This window comes from Solanum stenotomum, unplaced genomic scaffold (assembly GCF_019186545.1).
Source record: "Solanum stenotomum isolate F172 unplaced genomic scaffold, ASM1918654v1 scaffold14845, whole genome shotgun sequence".
NCBI lineage: Eukaryota > Viridiplantae > Streptophyta > Magnoliopsida > Solanales > Solanaceae > Solanum > Solanum stenotomum.
In genome coordinates, this window is record NW_026023245.1 from 1 (window position 1) to 15354 (window position 15354).

The 15354-nt window shown below is 31.1% G+C and overlaps 2 protein-coding genes and 1 pseudogene across 2 annotated transcripts; all 3 read right to left on the minus strand.

Moving 5' to 3' along the window:
* Nucleotides 1-120: 120 nt before the first annotated feature.
* LOC125850196 (carotenoid 9,10(9',10')-cleavage dioxygenase 1-like) lies at nt 121-2112 on the minus strand. Its single transcript, XM_049530075.1, has 7 exons — nt 2091-2112; nt 2010-2032; nt 1521-1658; nt 1340-1442; nt 554-816; nt 286-465; nt 121-216 (listed from the first exon to the last, which is right to left on the minus strand). Exons 1-7 carry the CDS (start codon nt 2110-2112, stop codon nt 121-123), a joined length of 825 nt encoding a protein of 274 aa, XP_049386032.1.
* A 560-nt stretch (nt 2113-2672) lies between these two features.
* Nucleotides 2673-8028, minus strand: LOC125850197 (carotenoid 9,10(9',10')-cleavage dioxygenase 1-like). The gene is made up of 12 exons (XM_049530076.1): nt 7898-8028; nt 5503-5640; nt 5323-5425; nt 4967-5229; nt 4363-4542; nt 4210-4288; nt 3996-4077; nt 3842-3904; nt 3612-3750; nt 3229-3541; nt 2939-3135; nt 2673-2820 (listed from the first exon to the last, which is right to left on the minus strand). Exons 1-12 carry the CDS (start codon nt 8000-8002, stop codon nt 2716-2718), a joined length of 1767 nt encoding a protein of 588 aa, XP_049386033.1. The 5' UTR covers nt 8003-8028; the 3' UTR covers nt 2673-2715.
* Nucleotides 8029-12330: 4302 nt separating this feature from the next.
* On the minus strand, nt 12331-15332 carry LOC125850195 (carotenoid 9,10(9',10')-cleavage dioxygenase 1-like; annotated as a pseudogene).
* Nucleotides 15333-15354: the final 22 nt, after the last annotated feature.

Genomic DNA, 15354 nt, shown 5'->3' on the forward strand with positions numbered 1-15354 from the left:
CCTTTTACATATATTTTTCAATAAAACAATATATATATATATATATATATTATGCACCAATTTAAATTCTCTTTTTTAATGCTCATCTTGAATTAAGATCATTATGAGAAGAAGGAGATACTAGAAAATGACAATACCTGAAATGACTCCTAGCTCAAAGTATGGCTTTCTTGGATATATTCCCATTATAACAAGTTCACTGGTTCCAGGGGCTTTCTGTGGATAAAATACGATGATGAACGATACTGTTCTACACACTATCAGACTTTTTTAGAACATAATTACCTTTGGATGACTTGTGAATGGTCGATCCCAAGCTCCATTGACATTCCAATTACCTAATGTTGCAAGGGAATATATGTCTATCTCTTGAGGCAAATGATTTTCAGCAATAGAGTAGTATTTCTTTGAGTGCTCAAAAATATTTGTATTGCTTAGATGTTTGTTTTCCACGCCAAATCTCAACTGCAAAGAAACAACCACGTTACTAAGATTCTTACCTCCTATATATCAACTTAATTTCTAGTTATTCGAATGTAAGTAAGTTTCATACCACATTCAAAACGTAAGCCATTAAAATGGCAGGAGAATCCCCTTCAATAGCGGGAAGAAAACCAGGTTTCTTTCTATGTATTTCCATCTTGAAAGTGTCCGTTTGGACGTGTTTGTTATTGTAGAAGATATTCCAAGTCCCTCTTCCTTTTTCTCTAGTGAAGTGCAAAGCATGAAGCATTCCTTCGCCTTCAATCCATACATGACTTGATTTCCCAAATATGGACTTGGTCGATTTGAGACCTCCAAACAGAGGATTTGAGCCTGTAAATTAATGGAGTTTATTAAGTTTACAAGTTAGACGATAATTAGCTTTGATGATTTGTACATATGTACTTATGCTTATCCATAAAATCAGCTCCCACACTTGAAAAGTATTTTTCAGTACTTGATGCTTAAAAGTTACTACTTAAATTCAGCTAATACAAACAGGCTCTTGTTCCTTCGAGTTGGCTTCAAATGAACCAAATATAATGTAATAATTTCAAGACTAACAATAACACCCTATAATTTAAGTATTAAACTAACAAAATGTGGACATTTTCGGAGTAGGTATTAACTCTTAATGAAACCACTAAACCAAGTATAATATGTTTTCTTGCCAAGCTGTCATTTTAAATATGACAGCAAATAAGACAGAAAGTGACTGACTAGCTGATTCCAGATTGTAGATTTTTAGATAACATGAAAAAACAAGCATATAGAAATTAAACCCTTCAATTAATTAAACATGTAACGTTTTTTTTTTCCAGTATTGTATTAATTGAAGAGAAGACAATTTGCTGACCATTTCTTATGTAAACACCCTCCGGAAAATCATCTGGAATTTTCCCTTCCACTGTAGTTACTACAACAGCTTCTCCAATTTCTTCCACTGGTGCAAAATTACTCTGTCAAAATTAATTAGTAGTAGCTAATTTACATTGATTATTGAATCTTGTAGTAATTAATTAATGGAAATCATGTACCTGAGATGGAAGTAATGGCTGATCAACAAATTCAAATACAAAGTCCACAAATGCATCTAATAATTTGAAAGAAGTTTCTTTCACAGTTTTTGGAATGTCAGCTACAATTGAAAAATGCACCAAATCCCTCGAAAATGGCTAATCATCAACTCAAAACGAACCAGAAAACAGGAATTAGCAACAGACTAATTACGTCATCAATCCTAATTAGTGATGGATTATAACATCATCAATAACATACATACTGATCAGCGTAGTCCCACAAGTGGGGGTCTGTGGGAGGGTATAGTGTGTACAGCCTCGACTCAATAAAATAAAAGAAATGAAGAAACTAAGACAACATGCTACACCAAGGCATGACAAAGCATACTAAAAAACAATAGTAGCTACAATAAACGAATTACAAGAGACAATAGATAATAATAGAGATCGAAGAAACAAGAACCTACGACTACTAGCAAATTAAGAATTATTAGCAGTAAAGTTTACCTTCAAAGCAGAGGAAATTGAGGCTTAAGTCCTCAACTTTGGATGGAATTGAAGGCCTTTGAAAAGAGCAATTTACTTTACATGTGTAACTACATAAGGCCATCGTCGACCTGCCTCTCTATCACAGTTTTTTTAGAGATGATGTTATATTAAAAAAAATAACTTGCTAGCTGTTCAATTTTTGACATTACCTAAAGAGAGGTATATATAGTTTTGGTGTCAACAATGAGCATCTAGTTTCTAGGAAATAAGCATCTTTCAATTGGAGTTATGTATGACAGTATGACTTCACATAGGAAAATGACATCTCTCATAATAAAAATTGATCAAATGACTGTCAACTACTTTATCCGATTTAGTTTATGTGAGAACGTGACCCATAATAAGCTAGAGAACTCATTACAATAATCAAAAACTAATTTTGATATCGATTGCTAATACAATGAATATATATGAGGTGTTTCTCCAAAATTAAACAAGTCTTTTCTATAAGAAGAACATAAGTAATAAAATTAAATAACACAAAACTAGGAAGACAAAGTGAGCTATATAGCTATTACTCAATTATTGGTATGTCTTATCAACACATTATTATCCAATATAGAAAGGAAGAGCATATGACACTCAAAAATACCAATACACATGATTTAATTTAGAGGGATAATACATTTGTAATAGGGGACGCGTGTAAATGGCGCGCACTAGGCTATAAAGGCATGAAAGCTCCATGAAATCCATAAGGCACTCTACTTGATAATGTAATTGTGGCAATAGGGTGTGTTGCAAAGTTTTTTGCATCAACTATATATACCTACAAGAAACAATAATTGTTCACATTAGTATTGACTTTCACTTGTAAAGCACCTCTCTTAAAAAAATCTAACTTTAGGAGAGATTATATTCAACTATATATAACTATTACAACTCACTTGAGATACATTTGTATTTTCATTGTGTGTGAATGTCACCAGCCAACCATCATCTTCATCAACACCTTGAGGTTTTGGGACAAAGGTTGTTCCACTACAAAAATTACCCTCTGGCAACATATGATACTCAACTTTAATCAATTCCACATCTTCTTCAAATTGAAGTTTGGCAAGCCCTCTATATTTAACTAATCCATCTGATCGTAAATTCAAAATATCAAATTATAGTCATAAGCAACCAAAAAAGTAAAAATAAATTCATAATGGTATAAAGATCAAATTATAGTAACCTGAAATGGAGCTAACTTCATTGTTTACCACTTGTAGATAACAAAATTTGTTTTTTAGACCAATGAACTTTTCATTGATCATAGGGAATTCCATAAAGAAGTTGGTTATGACATTTTTCTCCTTTACTTCCCCTGTTCTCATGTTTAGTCTCCATTCACAAACACGATAAAAGAACGATTCTTCTAAGGATTCATTATTTAGTTTTGTGGAACTAGTCTCTTCAGACCCTTTGGACAATCTCTCGAATTCTTTGACTTTGGAACCAGGTCTAGGTAATACAGATTCACGAGCTTTGCATCCCCGTACAACCACCTTTTGCCAAACAAATTAGAATCACACGCATATCGAAGTAAATTTACTTACAAAGTAGAACTAAAACTACCTCATCATTGTCTTCGAAACAATTTATTAAGTGAAATACACAACTTGGTTGAACACCAAACCATCTAATGGAATTAGCATCACCATAGCGTGGCATTACTCCAATCCGTGCATATCCATCTTTATCATATTTGATCAATCTATGAACCAAATGATAGAGCAAAAATATAATCAAAACAATTTCATTAGATTGCAACATCATTAATGGAAAAGATAAATTAAACTACTTACGAGTCTCCCCTAATGAGGCGATTTATGTCAATAGTTAGTGGAAAATCCATGATCACGTTGTACCTACAGATAGTAAGATATTACAGAATTAGTGAAATATTAGCTTAGTAATATCATAAGTTGAAACACTCTTAAATGTTGTGATCAAAATTACCTTTGTGTAACTCCTATGTCATGGCATAGGGTGCACCTATTGAACTTAAGATCCACCTTGTGTACCATTTTCATGCCATCAGCTGAAAGTAGGAACTAACAAATTATTCGCGAGCTAAATAAATTTATGTAGAAGTTTAACTAATTCCCCTTTTTAATGTTCATCGATCTTGTATTAACATCTTCATTCTTCACCAGTAAAAGGAATAACATACCTGAAATGACTCCTAGTTCAAAGTAAGGTTTTCTTGGATATATCCCCATTGTAACAAGTTCGCCACTTCCAGGGGCTTTCTGTAGATAAAACAACATGTTTGCATTTAAGATGTGCGCACACACACTATAAGAACTTTTTAGAACTTCATTACCTTTGGATGACTTGTGAATGGTCTACTCCAAGCTCCGTTGACATTCCAATTACCCAGTGTTTCAAGGGAATATATGTCTATCTCTTGAGGCAAATGATTTTCAGCAATAGAGTAGTATTTCTTTGAGTGCTCAAAGATGCTTGTATTGCTTAGATATTTGTTTTCCACGCCAAATCTCAACTACAACACAACACCAACAAGTGAAGGCTTATCGAATGCAAGTTTTAAAAGAAAGATCAATAACTTCGAATAGCAAGTTAGTTTGACTAAGTTCACATACCACAATCAAATTAGCCTAAGCTAGTAAACAACGATAGAATACTACTCCTCCCATCGTTTCAATTTATTTGTCTAGTTTTGACTTGATATGAAGTTTAAGAAAGTAAATAAGACTTTTGAACCTTGTGTTCTTAAACAAAGATATATAGAATATACCAGAATGTCCTTTAATCTTGCAGCAGGCTTAAACATACCATGTAGAAAGTTAAGATTATGGAGTTGCCAAAAAGAGAAAGAGACATTCTTTTTGAACAGACTAAAAATGAACTTAGACAAACAAATTGAAACGAGGGAGTATTTTGGATGATGTAAGTAAGTTTCATACCAAATTCAAGGCGTAAGCCATTAAAATGGCAGGAGAATCCCCTTCAACAGCAGGAAGAAATCCAGGTTTCTTTCTATGTATTTCCATCTTGAAAGTTTCCGTTTGGGTGTGCTTGTTATTGTAGAATGTATTCCAAGTTCCTCTTCCTTTTTCTCTTGTGAAGTACAAAGCATGAAGCATTCCTTCCCCTTCAATCCATATGTGTCTTGATTTCCCAAATATGGATTTGGTCGATTTGAGACCTCCAAACAGAGGATTTGAACCTGCAAATACTCGTATCAATCATTGTTTCTTAAGGGATGTGCAAAGTCTAAAAAGTAAACAAGTAAAAGTGAACGAATGGGCAATTCCCTGACCATTTCTTATGTAAACACCCTCCGGAAAATCATCTGGAATTTCCCCTTCCACTGTAATTACTTGAACGGATTCTCCAATCTCTTCCACCGGTGCAAAATTACTCTGTCAAAATTTATTACATAAGTTAACATTTGTACCAGCTAATTGAACCTGGTAGTAATTAATAAATGGAAATGTACCTGAGATGGAAGTAATGGCTGATCAACAAATTCAAATACAAGGTCCACAAAGGCATCTAATAATTTGATAGAAGTTTCTTTCACAGCTTTTGGAATGTCAGCTACAACTGGAAAATGCACCAAATCCCTCGAAAATGGCTATTCATCAATTCAAAACAAAACAAATTATAAGCTAATTTGCCTTTGGGGTATTCTAAATAAAACATAAAACACTACCAAAAAAATTGGAATTAACCATTAACAAATTTGTTGGGTTTTAAAAGGTATGAATGGAAAATGAAGAGTTGTGACTTTAATGAGGAGGTGTGACTTCTATGAAAAGTTGTGACTTTTATGAAAGGTTGTGACCTTTCCGAAAGATTGTCACTTTTTCAAAGGGTTGTGACATATCCGGTAAGGCACAACAAGAACATTTTCATACACTACCCTTTGTTGTTTATATATAGTGGATTTCCTCTCATTTTAAGATAACCAATTTTCTGAACTTCTTCTTCTACTACTACTACTAAATCTAGTACTCTAAGGGGCCGTTAGGTGTGATGGATAAAAGGAATTAATCCCGGGATAACTTTTAAGTGGTCTTTAATTTGTTGTTTGGTTGCAAATGATGGGATAACTTTTCCCAGGATTAATTGTTAATCCTGGGATAAGTTATCCTTCCATGGGGTGGAATAGTAATCCCAGGATAACTTATCCTGGGATAAAGTAGGTAAAATAACAAAAATACCCCCTTAAACTCTCTTTTCTACACCACTTTACATTCACGTATATTAACATAATTTTTAACAACATTTATAATGACATTCACAATCTTAATTATTCATTGTTCTTAAAATAATATATTTTACTAATAAAAAATACATTTTATAAATACAATTTTTCTTTGAATTTATTTGCCTAATTCTTATGTGTATTTATATTTTGATTTCTCTTAAAATGTTCACTTCACTACTAAATTGCATATTTTTAATTAAATAGTTTACTGCTCACTTAAAAATTATATTTTTTATATCAATTAAAATGTAAATAACTTTAGTGATAAATTTTCTTTTATCTTAATAAACTTAAACGGAAGTTTTATTTCTAAGCCAAATAAAATGAATGTTTTTATTTTTAAACTAAATAAGATGAAAGTTTCATTTTAAAGCTAAATAAGATGGAAATTTTATTTTTAAGCTAAATAAGATGGAAGTTTTATTTTCAAGTTAGATAAGATGAAAGTTTAATTTTAAAAACACACAGCACACTCATGGAAATGCACACACAAAATATTTAAGCTAAATAAGATGGAAGTTTTATTTTTTAAGAATGAATAACCAACTAAAGCTTGCAAAGAAAATGTAAAAAAAAAAAACTAAATAAGGTGGAGGGTATTATTGTAAACAAACAATTTATTCTTAGAAATTATACAATGCATATAAGTTTGCATATGACAAACCAAACAAGTAATAAAAGTTAATCCTATCATAATTAATTGGGCATAACTTATCTAGTATAACTTATCCCAGCATAACTAATCTCAGCATAACTTGTATTCAAACCAAACGACCCCTTAGTTCCTAATTTACCCTTATCATTAATTATAGTCATTTTCCTATTACTCCCTCCGTCCCATATTAGATGGGCATCTTACTAAAAATGTTTGTCTCATATTACTTGAGCACTTACTAAATTAGGATAGGATTAATTAATTTTTTCCCATTTTACCCCTACAATTAATATGACCTTTGGAAGTTTAAACAAATTTTAAACACCCAATATTAATGTGCATTGATATAAACAAAGGGTAAAACGGTAAAGTATTTCAATGTATTAATGATTTCTTAATCACTGTTTAAAGTTGGAAGTGCCCATCTAATATGGGATGGAGGGAGTACATTTTTCAAGACATGGTATTTATTATATTCAAATGGTGATATAGTAAAATTAGTCTTCTATTTATAGTTTCTTAAAGGGTGTTCTAAGTCAATAGTGGACACTATTGTTTGACAGAGGGAGTACCAAATTTTTAAAAAAAAATATATATATATACATAAAATATCTAGTTTTGCGGAGAGACACGTGCCCCATATTATTGCTATAAACTCACCACTAGAGTCTAGAAAGGGTAGTGCGTACATAAATCTTATTCTTATCTTGGCAAGTAGAGAATTATTTACGATAGACACTAGGCTCAAGAAAATAATAGGAATGAAGAAATCAAGACAATACTACACACAAGGCATGACAAAATTATATACTGATAAAGAAACAGTAATTACAATAAAATAATATGATAAACGAATTACAAGGGACAATAAATAGTAACAGAAACCAAAGGAACAAAACCTATAATTAGAGTAATACTACGACTACTAGCAGCAAAGTTGATGAATATGAGGGGAAGGAGGGTTACCTTCAAAGCAGATGAAATTGAGGCTTTCAAGTCCTCAACTTTGGTTGGAATTGAAGACCTTTGAATAGAGCAATTTACTTTAAATGTGTAACTACATAAGGCCATCGTTGATCTGTATCTCTATGACAGTTAAAGTTATGATGTTAAGAAAATAACTTGCTAGCTAGTTGTTCATTTTTGACATTAACTAATTAATGAGAGGTATTTATAGTGTTGGCATAAACAACAAGCATCTAATTTCTAAGGTATAAGCATCTTTCAATTGAACTAATAATTAGCTTAGGAAAATGACATTTCTCACAATAAAAATTGATCAAGTGAAAGTACTTTATTCAGTATTATTAGTTTACGTGATTCTATTTTCTTTTTGTTCTATCCCAATTTTTTCTAGAAAACAATTTAATTCTACTCTTAATTCTAATTGTTTTTTTGTTATCCTATCGATAATTCTCTAAATTAGATCTACTTAATCTAGAACAGAACATGTAACCTTTGAATATCTGAAATTATCCAAGTAAAAACATTTTTTTTTATTCAATGAGCATCTTGTACTAATTTCATAAAAATTAGAGGTGATATAAACTTTTATGTTAGGGCCATCTTATCCAACTTTCAGACATTAAGATATTTATAGTTACGTAAATATTATGACATATTTATGAGCACAAGTTTTAAAAATGTTAAATTTTATAAGTCTTCGTTTCTTTTTAAATTTTCTCCGATTAATAAAATTAATACACGAATATATTAATCAGGATTAGATATGGAATATTCCTGTTACTAACAACTTATGGCTCTGTAAGTTGTGACAATTATTTTATGGAAACAATAATTTCGAACTTTTGTATGATACTGGACTGTAGGGTTCAGTTGTAAGCTAAAACCCAAAAAAATAATTGTCCTCTCTATGTTTACGAATGATAAAGGACAAGAAGATGCAAACAAAAGAACAGCGATCTATAACAAATAATTAATAAAATATTTGAAGAAGAAACATAAGACTTAGCTTATTCCTTCTCTCCTAATTTATGTGTTACTTTAATTTTTTTTTTCGAAATTCAAACTTTGAAATTTTAATTGTATGCTTGAACATAGAATTTTTAAGTTAATTCGCACACTATCACATAAATTAGGATAAAATGAATAATAAACATACTAGAAATTAAATTTGAATGCAACTTACTTAAACATAGAACACACACATATATAAGATTAAATTTTTAAGCCAAAAAAAGAACAATGGAATCAAACAGTATATACGAGTCCAGAGCCTAAGGGGCAAAAAATTTGACAATATTCCAAAAGGGCACATCAATATTTTTTCTAACCAAAAGGGCAAAATCGCTACTGACGTAGCGACTTTGTTTGATGCCGTTAACAGATCAAAATCGCTACCATGTCAGCGATTTTGTCCAACTTTTTTTTTTTTCAGAAAATCGCTGCTATGACAGCGTTTTTATAAGAACAAATTTATTTTCTTTTTCTGGAAATTGCTGCCTTGGCAGCGATTTCCGTTAATGTTTATTATTTTTTTTTAAATCACTGCTGTTGCAACATTATTATAAATTTTGTGAGAAAAAAAATTTAGAAATCGCTGCCTTGGCAACGATTTTGGTGGAACTATTTTGTAGAATTTTTTTTTTTTTAATTTCTATCAACTAATCAACATCTAATTGTATTTTTTTTTTTTTAAATCACTGCCTTGGCAAATCATTTTTATTTTTTAAACATCCTTTAAGTTATGTCAAATCATTACTTTTTATGATGGGTCAAATCGCTGACAAGACAGTGATTTTTTTTTTAAAAGGTTTCCACTGAAATCGCAGCCTTTGGCAGCGATTTCTAAACAAAAAAAAAAAAACTTTCCACAAAATTTAAAATAATGTTGCAATAGCAGCGATTTAAAAAAAAAAACATTAACGGAAATCGCTGCCAAAGGGCAGTGATTTCCAAAAAAAGAAAATAAATTTATTTTTATAAAAACGTTGCCATAGTAGCAATTTTAATTATATTTTTTTAAAAAATCGCAAAAATGCTGCACGGGCAGCAATTTTCTGAGAAAAAAAAAAGTTGGACAAAATCGCTGACAGGGCAGCGATTTTGATCTGTTAACAGCGTCAAAAAAATTCACTACGTCAGTTGCAATTTTGCCCTTTTGGTTAGAAAAAATTTGATGTGTCCTTTTGAAATTTTTGTCAAATTTTTTTGCCCTTTAGGCTAGGGGTGCGCATCGGTCGGTTTGGTTCGGTTTTAGGTGTTATTGGTTCGGTTTTTCGGTTTTCGGTTTGCAAATACTTCAAACCGATAACCAAACCAATAACATATTTCTTATCGGTTTTTGGTTAATCGGTTTATGGTACTTAACGGTTCGGTTTTCGGTTTAACCAATAAGAAAATACCATATGATTTTTCCAACATTTGGCATGAAAGTAATAATCATAAAAGTAACAATCATTTTTCTTGCAAGTTCAGACACTAGACACATTCAAAGGAAAAAGTGTGAAAGTAACAATCGTTTAACCATTAACAAAAAGTGTGAAAGTAACAATCGTTTAACCATTAACAATAAGACTAGTAAATTTAGTATAGTCTTATTGGGTTATCGGTTTAGCCATTAACAAAAATTATAAAACCGAAAACCGAACCAATAACCCAATAAAAAATTTTGCAAAACCGTTTAAAAACCGTTAGCCCAATAACCCAATATCAATAAACCAATAATGTTTTTTTCGGTTCGGTTTATTGGTTAAATCGGTTTTTGCACACCCCTACTTTAGGCTCCGGACTCCAGTATATACTGATTTAGATTCCCATATATAATTTGAATTGTTCATATTAAAATTCCTAATCTTACTTTAAATAAAACTATACGCTTTCTCACTTAATAACGATATATGTGATTATAAATTTACTTGCATGATATATTTAACAAGTAAAAAATTACAATTTGTAATTTTAGCATCTACCTAGAGAAAGATTCTTCATCACTCTGGACAAAATCTACGTGGACTTTCAATCTCTAGTGCTTATATTCTCAAATATTTCAAGCAAAAAATGGTTGTTATAACTAATTTCATGAAATGTGGAATTCATATACTATACTTTCAAGACGCTAATGGTTAGCCAACCAAATTTAGTGAATCCTGTTAAAAAAATTATTAGCAAGAAAAGTAACAAACACTACGACAAATAGAGAATTTAGTGATTTCAGTAATAATTTTGATTTCTTTATTATTGGATTATTGATTCTTAACGATTTGAGATTTTTTAACAGGTAATCAATAACTTGATAGTTAATTAAATAATTATATTTATACCATTTAGTATATAAATTCCTTGACTTAGAGTTTAATTTCATTTTTTTTTTCAGGTTGTCTTAAACTCTCGATTATCTACAATGTGATAGTGTTTGCTTTTGAGCAAGATGTTGTTGGGTAGAGAACAAAGGAAAGGCACAAAAATCAGAGAAAAAAGAAAAATGCAGAGTATTAAAGAGAAGTTGTGTTACTTCTTTATTTATTGAACTGAAGTTATTCAAATAACAAAAACAACATGCCCAAATATATAGGCTAAGAGATAAACAACTAATCCTAAAATATATAGGTCCTATAACCCACTAATACACTATTTCAGCAACACTAGAAAACTGCCTAACAGAATGCAGAAGACTAGCTAGTTCAGCCAAACTATCCTACTTTGTTTTGAATCACTATTCAACACATATGACACGTCAGCTCACGTGCATGGTTCATTTGGTTTGTCACATTGTTTCTAAGTTATTTTCAATGATTTTCTTCGTGTCAAATCATAATAAATAGTTTATCGATAACCAAACTTGATTAACGATTAATAACCGATAAGTCCATATCTTAAGGGTTCTATAATGGTTTAGCATATCTACAAATTGATAATTGATAAGTCGAATCAATAAATTTTAAAGCCAAAAACAATGATTTTATGGAAACAATAATTTCGAACTTTGTATGGGTCTGGAGTGTAGGGTTCAGTTGCAAGCTAAGACCCAAAATTTGTTTGTCCTCTCTCCATGTTTATGAATGGTAAAGGACAAGAAGATGAAGACAAAGAACAACTCTATAACAAATAAATAAAATATTTGAAGAAAAAACATTCGACTTAGCATACTCCTCCTTTCCTAATTTATGTGTTCATTTTTTTGTTTTTTGAAATTCAAATTTGGTAATTTTACTGTGTTTAAACATAGAATTTTTAGATTAATTCACACACTATCACATAAATTAGAACATGAGAGTATTGAATGCAAGGTAATTAAATAAACATAGAACATATAAGATTGAACATATATTAGATTCCCATACATAATTTGAATTTCTGCCATGTAACCAAGGTCACGGTTCAAGATTTGGAAACCGTCCCTAGTAAAAATACAAGATAAGAATGCATATAATAGGCCGATTGATCCTTCCTTGGACCCTATGCATAGCAAGAGCTTTAGTGCACTAGACTGCCACTTGATACACAATTTGAATTGCTTATATTAAAATTCCTAATCATATACTTCATACTTTTAAGACGTTAATGGCATGAAAGCTCCATGAAATCCGTAAGGCACCCTACTCGATAAAGTTATAATAGCAATTGGCTCTTCCGTAAATTTCTTTGCATCAATTATACAAACCTGCAAGAAATTAAATTAGAAGTAAACTGAGGATTTAAACTTAATGAGTTCAACTATGATAATGTGCTAAATTAATTGTATTTTACTTACTTGAGAAATATTCTCATTTTCGTTATGTGTAAATGTAATGATCCAACCATCGTCTTCATCGATGCCTCCAGGTTTTGGAACAAATGAAGCTCCTGAACAAAATGTATTCTTTGGGAACATGTGATATTCTGATTTAATCAATTCATCTTCCTCATCCTGTATATTTCATTTCACAAATATTAATTAATTAGTACTATATGAAGTATTAATCCCCTTTTTTCTTGGGTATATACTATAGTATACATACCATATTATTAAAGGTTTTCTTTTCTTCATAATGAACCTTGATTATCCCACCAAATTTAGCGAATCCTGTTAAAATAATTTAGTATATAAATAATGAGTAAATCGATCACAAGATCTATTAAAATTAATTTGTAAATATATAGTACGTTTACCTGAGCCAGAAACCTCTGTGGACTCAACAACTTGTAGATAAGCAAATTTATTTCTAAATCCTGAGATCTTTTCATTGATGAAAGGGAATTCCATTACAAACTCATCTCCAAATATATTCTTCTTCTCTTTAACTTGTCCACTTTTCATGTTTAATCTCCATTCGCAAACACGAGAAAAAATTGATTCTTTTGTGAACTCATGAGAGTCACCATTTGTGGAACTTGTTTCCCTTTTCAACCATTTGGAGAACTTGTCAAAGTGCTTGATGCTAGAACTAGGTCCTGGTATAACTGATTGACGAGCTTCACACGCTCTCACCACCACCTTTGCAAATTAAACAACATTTACTAATCATTAGTTATAATCAATATTTCAATTTTTATTTAATAAGACGGTTACACACTTGACATCAGAGCAAAGATTATATGTATATACGTGCGTACGTACCTCATCATTAAGTTCAAAGCAATTAATGATGTGAAATACACTACAAGGGTTGACCTCAAACCATTTGATGGAATTGGCATCACCATAGCGTGGCATATCCCAATTCTTGCATATCCATCTTTTTCAAACTTCATTAACCTACATAATTACAATATATTTATCACATATAATCAATAAAAACATATACTTGGTTGGATGAAAAAGGGAAAATTAATATATATACTTACTGGCCTCCAAGAACAAGTTGACTTATGTCAACTATTAGCGGGAAATTCATGATTACATTGTATCTACAAGTTTATGTAGGACCAATTAGTAAAAATTTACATATACTATCATACATGTAGTTTAAAATAGGAAATAATATACTATACCTTTGTGTAACTCCTATTTCATGGCAAACGGTACATCTATCGAACATGAGATCCGCTTTGTGAACCATTTTTTTCCCATCGGCTGAAAGATTGGTAATAAATTGAGTAACATCGTGAAAAATTAAAAATAATAAGTAAATTGAGTAACGTCCTATTAAAGATGAAAAAATAAAACATACTATAGAGGGAAGGAAATAATGTGGTACCTGAAATCACACCAAGTTCCATATAAGGCTTTTTTCCATCAATACCAATTATAACTAGTTCTCCCGTCCCGGGTGCTTTCTGCGTGTATGTTGTATAAGAATTAAATAAGAGAAAGTATTGAAAATACCTTTAAACTTCACCCAAATTATTAGTTTCATCTCCAAATTATTGATAGCTTGTAAAACACACTTTTACTTGACTAACTAAACTTAAATAAACCCCCGATCATGCCATGAGTAAAATGCACCCCTAAATTCTCGCTGAATTTAGGGGTGTTTTCAACACTTTTCTCGGTTTTTTATTAAGAGTCACATGCTCCCACAAGAATTTGAGATCACTTGTTATATCATGTGGCAGATCGGTGATGTATTGAGGATATATCCAAGTTTAGTTAGTCAAGTAGATGGGTATTTTTAAAGCTGTCAATAGTGTTAAAGTCGTACAACATCAACATATTTTCTTTAGTTTGACTAAGTCTTGCAGTAGCTATTTTCTAGTTGTTAGTTGTCACTTTGTTAGTTAATTAGTTCCTGATATTTCCTAGTTGTAGTTAGTGCAAATTTGTTTTCCTAGAGTTTAGGGCAAGTAGTTTAGTGGGATTCTGATTCCACAAATTTCTGTAAGCCTATATTAGGCCACTAAACGTATTAAATAAAACCACCTGCAATTCCTTCTCTGCAAAATAGTTTCACTGTTTTCTCTTCTCTTTCTTCTTCTCTGTTATTTGTCTTTTGATTATTGAGCTTCCTGTTGCTTTTTGTTCATCAAATGGTTTAGAGATAAAACTAATAATTTATGTCAAGTTCAGAAGTATTTTCAATATTTTTCTCCTCAAATAAAGATAAAAGATCTCGTACTACTATGTACTACTATAGTACTCTATACTATTTTTTAAGATAAAATTTTGTAAGTTAATTACTACTACAATTATTTGTACCTTTGGGTGGCTTGTGAAGGGTCTGTTCCAAGATCCACTTAAAATGTTCCAATTTCCCTTAGTTTGTAGGGAATGTATGTCGATCTCTTGAGGCATATGGTTCTCAGCAATTGAGTAGTATTTGTTTCCATGTTCGAACACATTACTGTTGAACAGGCTTTTGTCTGTCACACCAAACCTCAACTGCAAATTATTATTACAGATGGATCCACGATTTGAAATTTATGAATGTTAATTAATCCGACTTCTCCAATTGACTATATATACGAGGTATTAATATATACATACCAAATTTAGAAGGTAGGAGAGGAGTATAGCCACTACAAGAAATAACACTTTTAGTGGC